This window comes from Podarcis gaigeae, assembly GCF_964106915.1.
Source record: "Podarcis gaigeae genome assembly, chromosome: 5".
NCBI lineage: Eukaryota > Metazoa > Chordata > Lepidosauria > Squamata > Lacertidae > Podarcis > Podarcis gaigeae.
This window is the reverse complement of record NC_139681.1, coordinates 90646409-90663624: the sequence shown is the minus strand read 5'-3', so window position 1 is coordinate 90663624 and position 17216 is coordinate 90646409. Positions and strand designations below refer to the sequence as shown.

General features: G+C 42.8%; 1 protein-coding gene and 1 long non-coding RNA gene across 8 annotated transcripts in view; one reads left to right on the top strand and one right to left on the bottom strand.

The window, feature by feature from the left end:
• The window catches only part of PEX5L (peroxisomal biogenesis factor 5 like), a 177951-nt gene that overhangs the window by 153604 nt on the left and 7131 nt on the right, over positions 1 to 17216 (top strand). For all 7 annotated transcript variants that reach the window (XM_083739539.1, XM_083739537.1, XM_083739536.1 and 4 more), the window contains 4 exons: positions 2840 to 2935; positions 12733 to 12849; positions 13685 to 13828; positions 16374 to 16444. In XM_083739539.1, the coding sequence (XP_083595665.1) occupies positions 2840 to 2935; positions 12733 to 12849; positions 13685 to 13828; positions 16374 to 16444 (428 nt within the window). The remainder of the gene's footprint in view (positions 1 to 2839; positions 2936 to 12732; positions 12850 to 13684; positions 13829 to 16373; positions 16445 to 17216) is intronic.
• Positions 8583 to 12723, bottom strand: LOC310845161. The gene is made up of 2 exons (XR_014564529.1): positions 12463 to 12723; positions 8583 to 9156 (listed from the first exon to the last, which is right to left on the bottom strand). It is a non-coding gene; the product is annotated as an uncharacterized lncRNA (long non-coding RNA).

Genomic DNA, 17216 nt, shown 5'->3' with positions numbered 1-17216 from the left:
AGCATGAAAACAGCTCATTGCAATTGAATAACCCCCAAGGATAATAATAATGCATAATTATGTAAGTGGAAGCTGTTGTGATCTGCTGTTGGGCAGGCATCTGGCTAATGAGTTTAACCTCAGACAAGTGTGGGGTCAGGAGCTTAGCAGAATCAAGGCTTTTTAGGTCATTGCACTATTTTTCCTCCCAGTGAAAGAGGGTGTTTCTTTTCACTGTGATCATGAATTCAGAAGTTTTTTCATGAAAGGGTGCTTATAAACTTGCATTGTACTTTCCCCGTGGGGAGAATACTGGGAAGGAAGCTGAACAAAGGAAGCAGCCAAGAATAGCAGAGAAATGACAAATCACTCCTGTTCAGGCGAAATGGAAAGAAAACGCAAAAAACTTTGCTCCATCAAGCAAGCTCAGGTGCTTGGAATGTTAAGATGAACTAGTTCAAGTTCATCCTGTACCAAAAATGAACTAGTTCAAGTTCACCCAAGTGAACTTTTTAATTCATAAAATAATTAATCAGCAGAAAAGTTTTAGTTCGGTATTCTGAGTGTTACCAGCTGCTGGGCTGAAGTATAGGGTCAACAACTAAATCAGGGACCACACACAAGGAACATGATCTCTGCCGGACATAATTTCAGCAAGTGAAGCTATGATTCTAGTATTTCCATACTAGAAAACATTGCTTAATTTGTGCCAGGCACACAACTGTTAAAGGCACAAGGCATCGTTCAATTAGTTCCTATTTGTATACTTTTCAATTGCAGGGAAGATACAGGAAATTCCTCCTATCCCTTCCTTCTGATTGCTTAGCAATAATGACTAAGTGGTTAAGTACCCTTGGCAACAGCAGCACCTCTGGATCTGCCTAATAAACCTTGGAACACTTCACTATGTTTTGCTTTATAACTTATAGGAGTCCAGTTGTCTTACTTTTCTTTATTTACTGAAAGCTAAGAGACCAGGCCTCCTACAGGGTGGAGCACATAAACTTGAAATTGTTCAAAGTTCTACCCCAGAGTAAACCTAATGCACCTTTAGTTCAATGCATTTAAACTTCATTTAAGTGAACAAATTTATTCCAAGCACTTCCAAACATCTACATCGGTTGGTTTTGTCATTTTTTGAAAGGATTATTTGACTGGTAAGAATTGAACAAGTGCATGGCCATGCTAGCTGATGACAGTTGTAGCACAAAATATCTGAAGAGCACCAGGTTGCTGAAACTCTTCTAGATTTTGTAATGGGGTGACAACTGCAGCAGACAGGATAGCATCTGCAGTAGACAGCCTTTAAATATCAATGGGCTTCTGTTGAATATTGAGGGCTGAATGACATCATGCATGTTCCCCTCTGCTGAGGGTTTGTTGACTTTTTTGTCTGAAAGGAGCTCTCAGGAAATGGCGTCAAGTGAAGATCAGCAATTGAAAATCACGAAGTAAGCTCTTTATTCAAAGAAACCAAAACAGTACAGGCTTAGTGATCTCAGCAGCTCTTCCCAGTATGGCAGTTGTGAGGACTGAAGGTTCTTCCCACAGCTGCCTAAGTCCCCTCCTTTTCAGGGGTTTTTCCAAGCAATTGGAGACTGTGTCTGTGTGCAACCAATCTCTCCTCTGCTCCTTTCATTTCTCTGTGTGTTCTGGGAGACGAGGGGGACGGGGAGCTGGTCACAGCAGGAGGGGGAGATTCCCTCAATTCTTCAGCAGTTTGTCTTCTCTTAGTCTCCTGACTCCCCTCCTCTTCTGCCTCTCGGTTCTGGAGTGCTCTCTGTCCCAGCTTCAGCTTGTTCACTAAACCCTGCTGCCTCTTCAGCTTCCGACATCTCCTTCTCGCAGTCTGCTCCCTCTTCTCCCTCTGACCACATATCGCCATCCCACCACCAACCCCCTGGCTCTGAGCCTTCCTCCCCTGGGGGTTCTCCAGCTGGTACCTCCCACTGCTCCTCTCCAGCCAGTCCATGACATAAGCCTATGATCAGGAGCAAAAGAGTAGCCACACAGAGCTGAAGGTTTTCCTTCTGGGCTAATTACCTACTCACAATCTTCTCTCACAATTTCAGGGTTGGGCCATGGGCAGCTGAGGTGAGCCAGGGACCAGAAGCCTTTGGACATGTCAGTGTCAGGAGTTCAGCCTACACTCGAGTAGGACCCTGGCAGAGACACATGCCCGACTGGCATGTTCCTTCCCTCCTGTTGGATCGTTCGGGAGCTTCATAAGCTTTCTTCAGCCCGAACGTCACAGCGACCGATGCCAACCGACACCGGCACACTTAGGGATCCGCAGAGTTTGTGCAACTTGCACGTGACAGACCTCAACAACTCAGCATTTTGGCTAATCTACTTTATTTACATATAAACACACACGGAGCACTGCAGCATGGCTCCCTCTCTCTCTAGCATCAGACAGCAAAGAGAAAGAACAAAGGACAATAGTCCCACTTCACGGAACACAGTAACACAAACATCCTGTCTCCGTCACTTCCCACTCTGTGGAGTCAAAACATACACTGTCATGTGAAAGACAACAATCCCATGACTGCAATCATGGAGCAGGAATTCTAACAGTCAGAACTACAGTTTTATGTGCACTGCATAGAGATTGGTTTTGTTTAAAAAGTTGCTTAAATAAATAATACACTAGAGGACAAAGCAGGAGGCAGGACTGAGGAACAATCCAGATGTCAGGGGTAAACTCCAGTTCCCAGAGGTTTTTTTTGTGGGAGAAGCCATTTGCATTAAATATACATTATGGATGTATGTCTGGCTGTGCTGGCTCTTAATGCACGACGCTGACTCTCAGCAAATAATGTTCTGTGCTGACTGCGTTTTATTTTACTTTTTCTTTTAGGCACGATCAGCCAAAGAGCAACGTTGGGGAGGTGCCCTCCTCTCACGAAATCATTCTATGGAGGAGGAATTTGAAAGAGCGAAAGCAGCTGTTGAGGTATTGTTTGACGTCTTGGAAAATGTCCCACCTGAAGTCGATCTAGCAAAGCAGCCTTTTGTTTAATGCAACAAAAGCACAACCTGGCATTAGGCAATTTGAGCTAAATGGAGCTAAAGTGATTGTGTTTCCATTGGAAAAATAATGGCATGATCCTCAGCATGTTTCTCTGTGACATGGTTTCAAGTAGATGCGCTTAGGAGTGCCACCAAAGGGGAGCTTCTAGCATAAACAGTTTAAAGCACAGGAGCGTTCTTGCTAGCCATTCATCTGAGTCTGGGGTAAATATTAAAAAAACATATGTGTAACTAGGTGAGCAAAAGACCTAATTTCAGGTATTTCTCACAGCAGGTAACCAGACCCCCCCAATCAGTGGAAGGGTGGTTTCAGACCATTGCAATTATCCTTTGGGATCCCATCACATTTTACAAAGTTCGGGTTGCACAATTAAAGTTTGGGTGGAGCTTTTGCACAACTAACATGCTTCCTCCACAGATTGGACCTTTTAGGCAACGTTAGCTGTTTAGTGAGCGTTCATTCTGATTTGTTTGCAAGAAGTTATTTGATTTTTAAAGTGTATTTATTCATTTCATAAAGTTTATATACTGCTGGATTGTACAAAACCTCACATGGAGCAATTGTCACCCCCATTTCCAATATATTTTCCTTTCACTTGCCTTATTACAAAGTCTGCTTTTTTGTAAGCTGGGGGGGTGGGGAGAGTTGGTTGTGCAAGAGAACCAAATCAACTATAATTGTGTTACCTCGCCCAGTGTGGCTGGGGAGACTCAGCCAGATGGGTGGGGTATAAATAAATTGTTGTTATTATTATTATTATTATTATTATTATTATTATTATTATTATTTGTCAGTATGTGATTAAATCCCACTCGAAAATATCAACCATCTGGAAGTGCCCAGAGAGAATGGGCAATGAGAATTGCATGAGCAAGAGAGAAGAGGGGAAACGAACTTTATACCCCCCCCACACACACACATCCATTGAAACATGCACCCAGCCAGTTCAGTGTGAGTCCCTGGTGAGGATCACGAGGTTGATGCAAATAGAGAGACACTCAAATCAGCTGTGCAATTCGGACCCTGGTTATAGACACAGGTTTCCCTTGCTGTGATGGGATATTTGGATCTCACATTCTTTTGTTTCGCATTTACAAAGGGTGCCCTACCCCAGGCACACACAGCCCAGCACAAAAAATATCGGTCCTGACAACCAACGTCAGACTACAGATCTGCTCCAAATCCTCCCTTGAAATGGAATTTGGGAAGGAGCCTTGAAAGATAAGTTTATTCTGTATGTGGTCTCAGGAGCTCAGCCGGAAGTCTCTTGTATTAGCAGCATGCAGTAAAACCATTTATCCCAACCAACGGCTGCAAATCTAGGTGAGGAAGAACTGCTGTTCTCTCATTTTTATGCAATTGCATTTGCTTGTTTATCTCCAGCTTGATTCCAAAAGACTGAGAGATGGTGTTGTGGCTCTGTTTTCCCAATCTTCTTCTGTCAATCTGCCTTCAGCCTTTCCTCCAAGATCTTTGCCATTCTATTCATATTCCCCTTGACTGACAGCATCCCTGATACTCCAAAGCTTGGCTTTCTTTTAGCACAACGTGAAATGATTTAGCAGCTTATATGTGGCTTGGGATGAATTTTTACTGTACTATTTTCAGGGATCTCAGTGGGATCCGGACAGTGTCCCTGTTCAATGCAAAAAGGCTGGGTCTGGCCACTAAGAGATCTGTGCCTAGGGACTGTGCCTAGGGAGACATTTTCAGAAAAGAATAAGGCAAAACCTAGGCAGTTAAGTCAGAGCATTGACTAAGACTCAGCAATTCACATAGGCCTTGGGCAGCTGTTTCCACATTCAGGACAGCTGTTTGTGACAGCGCTTCAAGAATGCAAACCACTTCAGAATGCAAACAGGCATGGGATGTATAGCAGACTGACCCCGCTAACTGCCCCCAATTAAATATAGCAGACCCACTGCACAGTACAACAATTAAATGGATTTCTATAATTTACCACAGGCTACCTTGCCTTGTCTTATGTGAGGGAAACTTCAGTTCAGAGTGTCTCGGGCAAGAGTTGATCAGAGAAGAACAGTTTTATTTACAAAAAAGATAGAGAGTTGGTGAAAAAAGGTTGGGTCAAGAGATGTGTTCTTTCAGGTAGAAGTTAACTTAAAAGTTAACTTATAAGTTAACTCCCAGTGCTTGTGTTTCCAAACACAATTCAAAGTGTTGGTGCTGACCTTTAAAGCCCTAAATGGCCTTGGTCCAGTATACATGAAGGAGTGTCTCCATCCCCATCGTTCTGCCCGGACACTGAGGTCCAGTGCTGAGGGCCTTCTGGCGGTTCCCTCACTGCAAGAAGCCAAGTTACAGGAAACCAGGCAGAGGGCCTTCTCAGTAGTGGCACCCGTCCTGTGGAACGCCCTCCCACCAGATGTCAAAGAGAAAAACAACTACCAGACTTTTAGAAGACATCTGAAGGCAGCTCTGTTTAGGGAAACTTTTAACGTTTAATAGACTATTGTATTTTAATATTCTGTTGGAAGCTGCCCAGAATGGCTGGGGAAACGCAGCCAGATGGGCGGGGTATAAATAATAAATTATTATTATTATTATTATTATTATTATTATTATTATTATTTAAACATAAAGATGTCACAGGCTTAAACAGTAGTATATGCACAGCTTTTCTTGAAATTCATTTACTCAGAAATCAGTTGTTACACTTCAGTTTCTGTTGTTGGGTGTGTGTTGTTAGGAAACCCTCAAATTTGTTGAGTGGAATTCTGAGGGACTGCATCACCAGACTCTGGTCTGGCTCTGCTGCCTGTCACTGGGTGTCACATGATTGAAGTACCCGCAATGCCTTTGGAAAAGTAGCTTTTTGGGAAAGGTGGTCTGCATAGACTTCTCCCTGACATGCTAGCTTTCTGTATACAATGGCTCTTTGATATTCCCTGCTAAGTTGTGGCATACATATCAGACAACACAGCGATTCTTCAAACAGCTCTTGTTTATTCACAGGCCAGAACAGAACTGAACTGAAGGGTTCAGCCAGCCTGCTTATAGAGCTCCACTAGAACGCAACAGTAACCATTTTCTGTAACTATCCAATCACTGAATGTCACTTTCGATCCCTTATTTGCATATGTGGACTATCTACAGTATCCCCCTGCTGGCCCAGGGTGAGAACTTCAGTACATAACATTCCCAACAAATATTGAATTGCATGCTGGACCTTCTGCACTGCCTTGTGTTAGTCCTCATTGAATCATCCAAGTGGCACAGTTGGCAGGGAGAAGAGGTGAAAGAATCTAGACCTCATTATGTTCCCAACAATGTCTTTGGGAACACAATAGGACCTTGAGGCATTGTGGATCTGCTGGGCTTCACTTTGGAGGCTGCAGAGTTCTTTTTTTCCCCTGGGAAGCTGGCATTTAGGAGGGTGGAACTGATACACACACCTCCAATTTTGGTGGGCAGATCGAAACCCAATCCAGATCAGCCCTATTACCAGTGACATTTATACATTGTCTGTGTTTCAGGGCCGCGTTAAGCATTATTTACACTGCCAGCTCCTAGTAGACTAATGCAGAGTAATGGCGCTTTATGAATCATAAATAAAATAATAAGGTGTTATTGAAGCCATTCCTGAAAAGTGCTTTGAACATTTGAAATGTGCTATATAAATGCTAAGTCTTTTTTCTTCTTATTCCTTAAACCCACAATTTGTTTTCTAGTACAGATCATGCGATTTTTGTGGGTTTTCTGGCTATTTAGCAGGGAGCGGGGAGGAGACTTTATTTCTCTTTAGAATAAAACTCAGGCTTCAAATATGCCTAATGCTGGCAGCTATGCTTTTCAATTATGAAACATTCTGCACAAAGTAAAGAGACTCTTTTTAATAGCATCCTTTCTTTAAAACATTTCACCTAGAGAGATAATTAAAACATATTCATATTATGGCCAGGGGTGGGTGGGGGTGGGAGCGAAGCAGCTATTAGATTGGAATGTAATTAAAATACAGCTTACTTAAAATTGGGGTGTAAAATGAAAAGAAGATCAGTTGTATTGAATTGCCACTGCATTGTGACTGAAAGGGCAATAAGGCTATGATTTGATTGTTTTCTGATGATTAGGCCTATTTAGATGATATCCTCCTGCCATCTCAACATACTCGTCAACTGTCCTGATTTGAGCAGGACACCCCAGAATTAGAAGAAGCAAATTGTGTTTCTGAATGAATCCCAGAATGTCTCATTTTGGCTCTTGCAAGAGGGTGGCCTCAGAAGACACTCATTTTGTGGGGGAAGTGCACTCAGCATGAGTCACCTGGCTCTGTTGAGAACGTAGCCCCCAAAAGACACATATTTTTGGGGACCATGCTTTCGTGTGTCACATGAATCGCGTGGGAGCATCGCCCCGAAAGACACACGTCCAGATTTTCCTCTGCGGGATGTTGGAGGGCATTTCTCAGCACCTTCACTCAAATTAAGATGGGGGGGCATGTACCCTTTGTCCCACCACCCCCAACACACACAAACACTGGCCTGGTTTGCATATGACATAAACCATGGCTGATTAAACCTTGACTTAGTGTTATGTGTGATCCCTACTCAGCAGTTCAGCTATGTGATTTTTTTTACTGCTAATGAACCACAGTCTGCAGCTATGGTTTCTTGACTTGTGAACTTTGGTTTGCTTTAGCTATGGCTTGGCTTTACACATGAGTCCAGCACCCTTCCTTAACCATGATTTTTTTGACATCCTATCCCAGTCACTTGCCACACTACAAATATATGAAGCAAGAGCAGGTGGAACACAAACCAACCTTGAGAAGCAAGCCATGTTTACTTTGATGATCTGTTGGACGACTTGTGGTTAACACATAGTTTATTATACCGTGGCTTAGTGCTATGTGTGAATCAGAACCTCGTATGTAGAATGTAGAGGCTGAACCAGAAATTCTTTGCTTCTTTGAATGCTGATTCTGTGAAACAGACATAAGCCAGATAAAAATTGTGGGTAGCTGCCCTGATCCATTTGAAAAGAAAAGAAAAATCCAAAAGCAGCAGTATCATAATCCATTTATTAAAACCGGGGAAAATGTCACAAGCTTTCAAGTGCACCAGAACCTTTATCCAGTCTGACTGTTGAGCAAAAAAGCAGGGGGTGAGGAAGAGAAAAGATATTGCTGGGTATGGTGGAAAAGCTCTGTCTGCAGTTTATAAGTGTTTTAAGATTGAGTATGTGCGGTGTTGTGTAGACTTAAACAGGTTAGCCTGTGTCCAAGTGTAACATACATCTTGGGTTATACCAGAGGCAACTGATTTTAACCAAATTTTTCATTATTGTTCCTGAGTTCAAGGAGTAGATTTGTGTCTATGTTTGGATACAGTTGGACGCCATTTTGAATCAAGGTGATGGATTGAACTTATCCAAACAGCATTGATTTTAACCACAGATTTCAAGACTGTGCTGGGGGCGTTTTTTGTTCCTTAAATTTCCCAAGCAATGCTAAATGCAAAGCAGCTAGTAGTCAATATATTAGCAAAGCTCGAGATTAATTGGACGTGATCCAGGCAACTCACCACCTTCAAAGGCTACATACATCACAAGGTCAAGAGGATAATGGATTTATTTGAACATGCTCTTTCTAATTTCAGCAGTTCTATTCCATGCACAATTCAAGGAGCCCAGATGAATCGAAAAACAGCTCTCCATCTTTCTTTGGGTACATAGGTTCTACGGCATATTACTCACGTAGGATCTTTGAGGTTCTTTTTTTTTTTACCAACTGCTGTATGTTTTCATGAATGGAGAATGGTCTGCTGCACTCCTCCTGCCCCAGATTTATTTGTAAATTTGCATGCAGAGGAGTATGCTTTCAGAAGGGGCAGCTTTCTCTGCACTCTCATTTCATGGAATTCTCTGTAACAGTTAATTTTTGTTGTCAGCAAAATGCAGGCTAAGCTACAGCAAATCCTGCATCATGGAGAACAGATGCTGCCTGCAAGATAAAGGTCTTTTGGCTAAAAAAAACCCAACTCCAGTGTGTTAGAAGAAACATTAATTATAGAGACCTTGGACCAGTTGCCCTTCTGCGGAGGAGTTGTTTCAGTTGGCTGTTTATTCCTGGAGCAAAGAAGAGAAGTGCAATCCAGCTCTAGTGGTGCAGCTTGGATGGAATATCCCTGAAATTAAATCAAAGTGCCCAGTGAATTAGCATAGGCGCGACGGGGATATGCAGATCTAAATGAATTCGCCTTGCCAAGTCTGGACTTTGAGAGGGCTCTTGCAGAACTAGATAGAACTGAGAGTTTCACATGCCATGTGAAAAGAAACCAGGTTATTGACTGTTCATAACTTTAAAGGCTCTGTCCCGACAGTCAAGAAAAACTAGAGATCCTTGTCTATGTTAACATATTATTTTATGTTTACAAAGTATGCCAGCCTTCAGCAACCTGGTGCTATTCAGATGTTTTGGACTATAATTTCCATTTGCCCCAGCCCACTTTAGTTTTAGTCCAGAACTGCTGGAAAACATGAGGCTGGACAAGGCTGAGATACACAGTATAACATCTCCTTGCATCTTATCAGATTATGTTGTGTGCATTTTTAAACTCTCTAAGGCTGCATGCACACTATGCCTTTTACAGCACATTTGAAACAACCCTTTTCCTCCAAAAATTCCGGGCAGCTTTTTTCCACTGCTAATTGCAGCATGGGGACCAAATCCCATCAAGATCAAGGCTGGGGAGGGAAGGAAGCACCTCAGATTACATTTTAAAATAAGCCATTGAATTAATGCACATGGAATTAATGTGCCCTCAGCGGCACTAATAACCAGAGCAAAAGCAAAGTGAAAACATCCCTCCCAGACTGAAAATGTAGCATGATGAATCTTTAAGGGAATCTGGATGTTAGCTGCACCAGCAAAGTGTTTGTGTTGTGGATGCTGGTTGTTGCGATTGCCAAACTTTAATTAGCAAGCAGTTATAATTCTAAGTACCCACAATGCTGATGGATTATTCCTGAGGCTCTGGCTGGTGATTTAAGACAATCCTGTTTATGATTTGCCTTTTTCATTTTGCATCCAGGAGAAGCGGAGCTAAGCAGACAACAGACACAATAACCTCACGTTGTTCCCCAAAGTGCCCACATAAAACTATATTGCTTGGACTTTATTAAGGAGGAAGTGCAGAGAGCATAGTCCGGTTTTATATAAACTGCTCTTTGATAAGCCCCTGGGAGGACTGTCAGACTGTGAATTCAAACCAAATTATGTTTGCTAGCAGGCGGACAAAGCCTGCCCTGTCTTTACGGTTTGGTAGCGTTTGGAGCTAAATTACCTCTAGATTCTAGATACTTCTTATGAGTTGCAAAGGCCAAGTTACTTAAGTCTAGCAACTTAGCTGAATTTTAGGAGCAACAGAGACATCACCTTGCCAACAAAGGTCCATATAGTAAAAGTTATGGTTTTCCCAGTAGTGATGTATGGATGTGAGAGCTGGACCATAAAGAAGGCTGATTGCCAAAGAACTGATGCTTTTGAATTATGGTGCTGGAGGAGACTCTTGAGAGTCCCATGGACTGCAAGAAGATCAAACCTCTCCATTCTGAAGGAAATCAGCCCTGAGTGCTCACTGGAAGGACAGATTGTGAAGCTGAGGCTCCAATACTTTGGCCACCTCATGAGAAGAGAAGACTCCCTGGAAAAGACCCTGATGTTGGGAAAGATTGTGGGCACAAGGAGAAGGGGACGACAGAGGACAAGATGGTTGGACAATGTTCTTGAAGCTACCAGCATGAGTTTGACCAAACTGCGGGAGGCAGTGGAAGACAGGAGTGCCTGACGTGCTATGGTCCATGGGGTCACGAAGAGTCGGACATGACTAAACGACTAAACAACAACAATTCTTCCCCCTCCCCACTTCTTAGGAATCCTGAGGATTCTACTCCCTCTCATTCCCTTCCCCACTCCCGAAACTCAGGCATACCCTGACTCACCAAGAACATTAGCAATCAAGGAGAAGGGGGAGAGGAGAAATTCAATTCAGTTCACATTTAATGGTCAAATTTGCACTTCCCGAAATGATACATAGCCATCCTGCAAACCTCCCATTTCTCCAACCTTTGCAGTGCAGTTCTCCAGCCAAGTAATGTGTCCCAGAATGGGTATACTAGGGTGAGAGAGAACAGCCTTTACCAAAGGTGTCATGGGCTTTAAAGAGAAAGGGAGAAACGTGCTAAGAGGAAGGCACGCTTGGCAAATCCACACTGTGATCAACTCCCACCCGGAAACCAATTTTCCCACTGTGGAAGGACGTGTGGATCCAGAATTGGCCTCCACAGTCACTTACGGACTCATTGTTAAAACCATGTTTATGGAAGTCAATCTTACTCAGCTACGAGTGATTGCCAAAGAAGAAGAAGATACCAGAGTGAAGTGTGCATAAGCATGCAAATATTAGCAAAGAGAACATACAAAAAATGCATTATATAGAGCTGGGGGGGGCAAAGTTGAGGTTTTTTTGGCAAAATTGATGTTTTTGAGCTATTTTAAAGAAAAATAAGCAAAAATGCTACTGCCGACATGGGTTGCCATACGTCCGGATTTTCCTGGACATTTTGCCGCTTTCTGCCCAGGCACTGCTTCCGACTACAGTATGTCCAGACATATGGCAACCCTACATTATATTAAGGAATATTATTTAGCAGCATTTGCTAAATTTCTTTATATTTGGCAAAATTGCATACAAAAATGTGCACGTTATGAGAAATTTGCTTTGATGGATTTTCATGAGGACAGTGCAGATTTGGAAATGTGGGTAGTTGAATTTAAGACTGGGAAAGTGAGGCACTGAAATTGACAGATTCAGGCATCCCAGGCTTGAACCGCAAGGCGAAACTAGAGGTGACAAAGACCACAGCCTCAGAGCTTGCAGCGTGGCATTTCATTAAGGTGCATGGAGTGAAAAAAAGGTGAAAGCCAGCGTTGCATAGTGGCTAGAGCCTTGGGCTGGGACTGGGTTCAAATCCCTCCTCAGCCATGAATATGTTTGGGTTACAGCAGGCCAGTCACATTCTCCCTGCCCAACCCACTTCATTCGTAAAGGTTTCCAGAGCGGTTGTTCTGTTACTCTGCTGCTGAAGAAGAATAAAAAATTAGTTTGTGGTGCCTACACTAATAAATTTGTCATGGTATAAACTTTCATTGACTTATGCATGTAACGAAATCGACCGTAGTCTACAGAAACTTGTGTCGTCATAATAAATATGTACCCTTTTTACGGTGCTGCAAGACCTTGTTTTGTTTCTATTTTGTAAGGCTGCAGCGATGAAAAAATGAGGGTGGAGGGGAGAGTCAGATGTGCTGTCATGAGCACTGTAGATATAATTTTTAAAAATGCATTGGGAAATCATCCATTGGTGAATGTACTGTGTATGCAAATGTTCAGGCTTGGTAATGTTCAATTCTTCATCCCTTGACTGCTCACCTGAAAGACTTCTGCCCTCCCATCAACAAGTAGTCATCAGCATTACTTTGCATTTTTATTTGCCGTTTTAAACAGGTGGCCTGGGATGAACATCCACCAAGATCAGCTGGAGGCATTAGGTATTAAGAGTTTGCAGTTTTGGAAACAGAAAAAAACGAAAACAGAAGATGCTGTGAAGCTGAAAGATGTATTTCTCTCTCACACACACTTTTTTCTTCCTCTTTTAAATCCTGCTTTCCTTGTTTTCCTTTTGATTTATCCTCTCCCTAGTCAGACACAGAGTTTTGGGATAAGATGCAAGCAGAGTGGGAAGAAATGGCTCGCAGAAACTGGATCTCCGACAGCCAAGAAGCACAAGGCCAAGCGGCCGTCTCCATTAATGAGAAGGTAACGCTGATGTTGTGGAGAGAGAAGGCTTAAATGACTGCTGGGTTGCCAGGGGCAACCATGGAAGCTTGACTAGGCCAAAGCCCTTGCCAGTAGCTAGAGGAGGGTGAAATAATTTGGGAAATGCCTTTTTAATTTGTTTCAATGGCAGCTTTTAAACACCAAGCCAGGGGTGCAGGTACATGGCAGTGGTCCCAAGGTGCCTGCTGCCTCTCTCCTCTGTGGCATTTAGTAAGGCAAAGTGAGGGAACTCACAAGACAATGAGGAGAGGAGTTGCAGGGCCTTATTCAAAGAGTATGTAATGTGAGCATGAAAAATACTGAAAAGAGGACGAGTGAGTCCATCAAGTTCCCCAGTTCTGCTGCTGGAAATAACTGCTGTGGCTTGGGCTGATGGGAGTTGTGTTTCCAAACATCCGGAGGGCTTCGCCAAGTTGGCGAAGGCTTTATTATATTATTTAATCAACTTTTTATGCTCATGTACCGCCAAAAAAAGACAGGACAGAGTGGTCAAGTGGTCTGTGAGTTTGTGGTTGAACATGGGAGATGACCTATCCACCGCATTAAATATTTGTATTGTATCTTATTTGTATTAGAAATGAAAGCAGGAATTAAAATGCAATTAAAAATCGCACCCCATTTCGCACAGGCACTTATTACCATTGCTTTAATAGGCAGAAAGATCATTAAGTTGTCCACCAAGACCTTCATCTGTTCTCAAGTGGTCTGGGAAGTTGGGAACCACTGGTGCATGAAATGAGCAATTTAATTCTAGACTGTTTTCACCTTTTGAGGTACTGTGCCTCAATGTCACCACATTCTTTCTCTCTCCTAGGGCTATTATTTTCATACAGAGAACCCCTTCAAAGACTGGCCTGGCGCTTTTGAGGAAGGCCTCAAGAAGCTGAGGGAGGGGGACTTGCCCCTGGCCATCTTATACCTGGAAGCTGCTATTCTCCAAGATCCTCACGACTCCGAGGTATCCGCTCTGGTTAATATTCTGAAACTGAAATGCGTTGGCTTGAACTTATTTGCTAATACAGTGGTACCTTGGTTTAAGTACTTAATTCATTCCGGAGGTCTGTTCTGAACCTGAAAATGTTCTTAACCTGAAGCACCACTTTAGCTAATGGGGCCTCCCGCTGTCGCTGCACCACCGGAGCACGATTTCTGTTCTTATCCTGAAACGATTTCTGTTCTTATCCTGAAGTTCTTAACCTGAAGCACTATTTCTGGGTTAGCGGAGTCTGTAACCTGAAGTGTATGTAACCTGAAGCGTATGTAACCCTAGGTACCACTGTAATGGAAATAAAGCCTTTAGCGGTCATGCTTAATATCATGATCAACATGATGTCTCCAATACTATCAAGCTGGATGGGGATGCACCATTGTATTAAAAGGGGAAAGTTTACAAATTAAGGATAAACCCACATTTCACATCCAGTACAAAGCCTGCAATGTATATTCGGTTGCATCAGATGTTGTAATCGGCGTAATTTGACCAGGAGTCATGTGAAGACTGGATGAGAGCCAACAAACTAAAGCTCAATCCAGATAAGACTGGATGGGAGGTTGCCTGCTCTTGTTGGCATTGCACTCCCTCTGAAGGAGCGGGTACACATCTTAGGGGTACTCCTGGATCCTTTGCTGTCACTTGGTGGTGTAGTGGTTAAGAGCGGCAGTCTCGTAATCTGGGTAACCGGGTTCGCGTCTCCGCTCCTCCACATGCAGCTGCTGGGTGACCTTGGGCCAGTCACACTTCTTTGAAGTCTCTCAGCCTCACTCACCTCACAGAGTGTTTGTTGTGGGGGAGGAAGGGAAAGGAGAATGTTGGCCGCTTTGAGACTCCTTAAAGGGAGTGAAAGGCGGGATATCAAATCCAAACTCTTCTTCTTCTTCTTCTACTTGTGGCTCAGGGGGCCTCAGTGGCATGGAGTGCCTTCTATTGGTTTTGGCTGGTGGCCCAGCTGTGCCCCTATCTGGACAGGGATAGCCTAACTTCTGTTGTCTGTTGTTTTGTTTTTGTTTATTGTGTATTTTGTGTTGTGAACTGCCCTGTGATCTTTGGATGAAGGGCAGGATACAAATTTAGTAAATTTAAATAATATGCATTGGCATTCTGCCAGCTTTTGAAGACGCACCTTTGAGCTCTCAACCAAAGTCTCCTGTTTTAATTTTCTGCTGCTTTAAGGGGATTGCTTTATTAAAAGTTTCACTTACGAGTGTTTATACTTTAATGTTTCTGTAACTAATTTTATACTTTGTAAACAGTTTAAAAGCCTAGTTGGGCAATAAGTGGTGTGTTGTTGTTGTTACAGTGGTACCTTGGTTCTCGTACTTAATCCATTCCGGGAGTCTGTTTGACTCCCAAAACAATTAAAAAACCAAGACGCAGCTTCCGACTGGCCACAGGAACTTCCTGCACTCAAGTGGAGGCCGCGTTGAACGTTCGGCTTCTGAAAAATGTTCGCAAAAATGTTCCAGGTTTGTGGCGATCGGGAGCCAATTTGTTCAACAACTAAGCCATTTGGGAACGAAAGTACCACTAATAATAATAATACCTTTATTGTCATTGTAGAACCTGTGTATAATGAAATTAAACCACTGTGTTGTTGTTATTGTTGTTGTTAATTCCTATGTCACACTTAGTTATTTCTGATTTGTTCCCTGGCCACTAGCTGTATGGATGTCAAGGCACAATGAAAATCCCCCGAATTATATTTTCAACTCTTGCTTGCATTTCTTTGGTTTTTCTGGACTGTACTTTTGTGAAATGACTTGCAAAGCAACTTTTTATTATTATTATTCATTCTTTATTAAATTTGTATACCACCCTTCATCCTAAGATCACAGCGTGGTTCACAACATAAAAGTTCAAAATGAGAACACAAAATACATAAGAAAACAAACACACACCAATTACCCTCCTTCCACAAACCCAGTTAAAGGGGTGTCAAGTTGTGGGTGAACATATCAGACGACACAGTGATTCTTCAAACAGCTCTTGTTTATTCACAGGCCAGAACAGAACTGGACTGAAGGGTTCAGCCAGCCTGTTTATATAGAGCTCCACTAGAACGCAACAGTAACCACTTTCTTTAACTATCCAATCACTGAATGTCACTTTCAATCCCTCATTTGCATATGTGGACCTGAGTAAAAACTATCTACGGCATCCCCCTGCTGGCCCAGGGTGAGAACTTCAGTACATAACAAGGGGCATAGAATCTTAATCAGCCAGAGGCCTGGTTAAAGAGAAACAGTTTCACCTGGTCCCTAAAGATATGCAATGAAGGTGCCAGATAAGCCTCCCTGGAGAGAGCATTCCACAAATCAGGAGCCACTGCAGAAAAGGTCCGTTCTCATGTTGTCACCCTCTGGACCTCTCATGAAGGAAGCACATAAAGGACCTCAGGTTATGACTGCAGTGTCAGTGTGGCTCATATGGGGAGAGGAAGTCCTTGAGGTATTGCAGTCCTTTCGATACATAGCTGTGCAATAATCTTACCATTTTTATGTTGCAGGCCTGGCAGTACCTTGGGACAACACAAGCTGAGAATGAAAATGAGCAGGGAGCAATTGTTGCACTCCAAAGGTAAATGGTGTTAATTGCTTCATAGAGAATCTCAGCTATAATTTTTAAAAATAATAGTAATGAAGAAGTCACGTTTCTAGTCCATAAGGCAGTGAAGCCACACTTTAAAGACTGACCACAATGCCTGGTCCTTGCCCCTCCCCATCAAAACAAATTATGCAAAGTATATGTAAGTTTGCTTTAATTTGCATGGGTGTGAAACCGTGGTGTGCCGAATTTGAGCCACCTTGGTGCAGAAACAATTATTATTAATATTTAAGCTCACACAGTGCAGAGGCTTATGTATCCTTAAAGGGATCTGCAAAACTTAATCCGGTATGTTATTGAATCAAGCAAATGGGAACGTGGGAAAAGGCAATGTCGTCTGGCAAACACAACCAAGGAACTCTGCAAACAGGCCTCCTGTTTGGTATTCCTGGCACTTGCACACTTCCTAAAAGTTTATCTCTTCATTAGAAGTGCTCCTTAATTGAGCTAAACTCAATCCAACAGCCGCATGTTAAGTATATGGTGATCGTTTCTGCCGCTGCCTCTGTTCCAGTACTAGGCAGATAACAGTCGTGCCACATTTTCTAAGGCTAGTTATTATTCTCTGCTTGTGCTCAGAAAGTTAGCTGCGTCATATTCATTTTCTCCTCACCCTGAGTATATACTCTCCAAACCTAATGATATTAGCTGTGTTAATAAGCTAATCCGTTTATCTAACAATGCTTCCATTACTGTAGCCCTTTCACAGGTTCCCTCCTGGCATACAATAAATAAACTGGCGGGG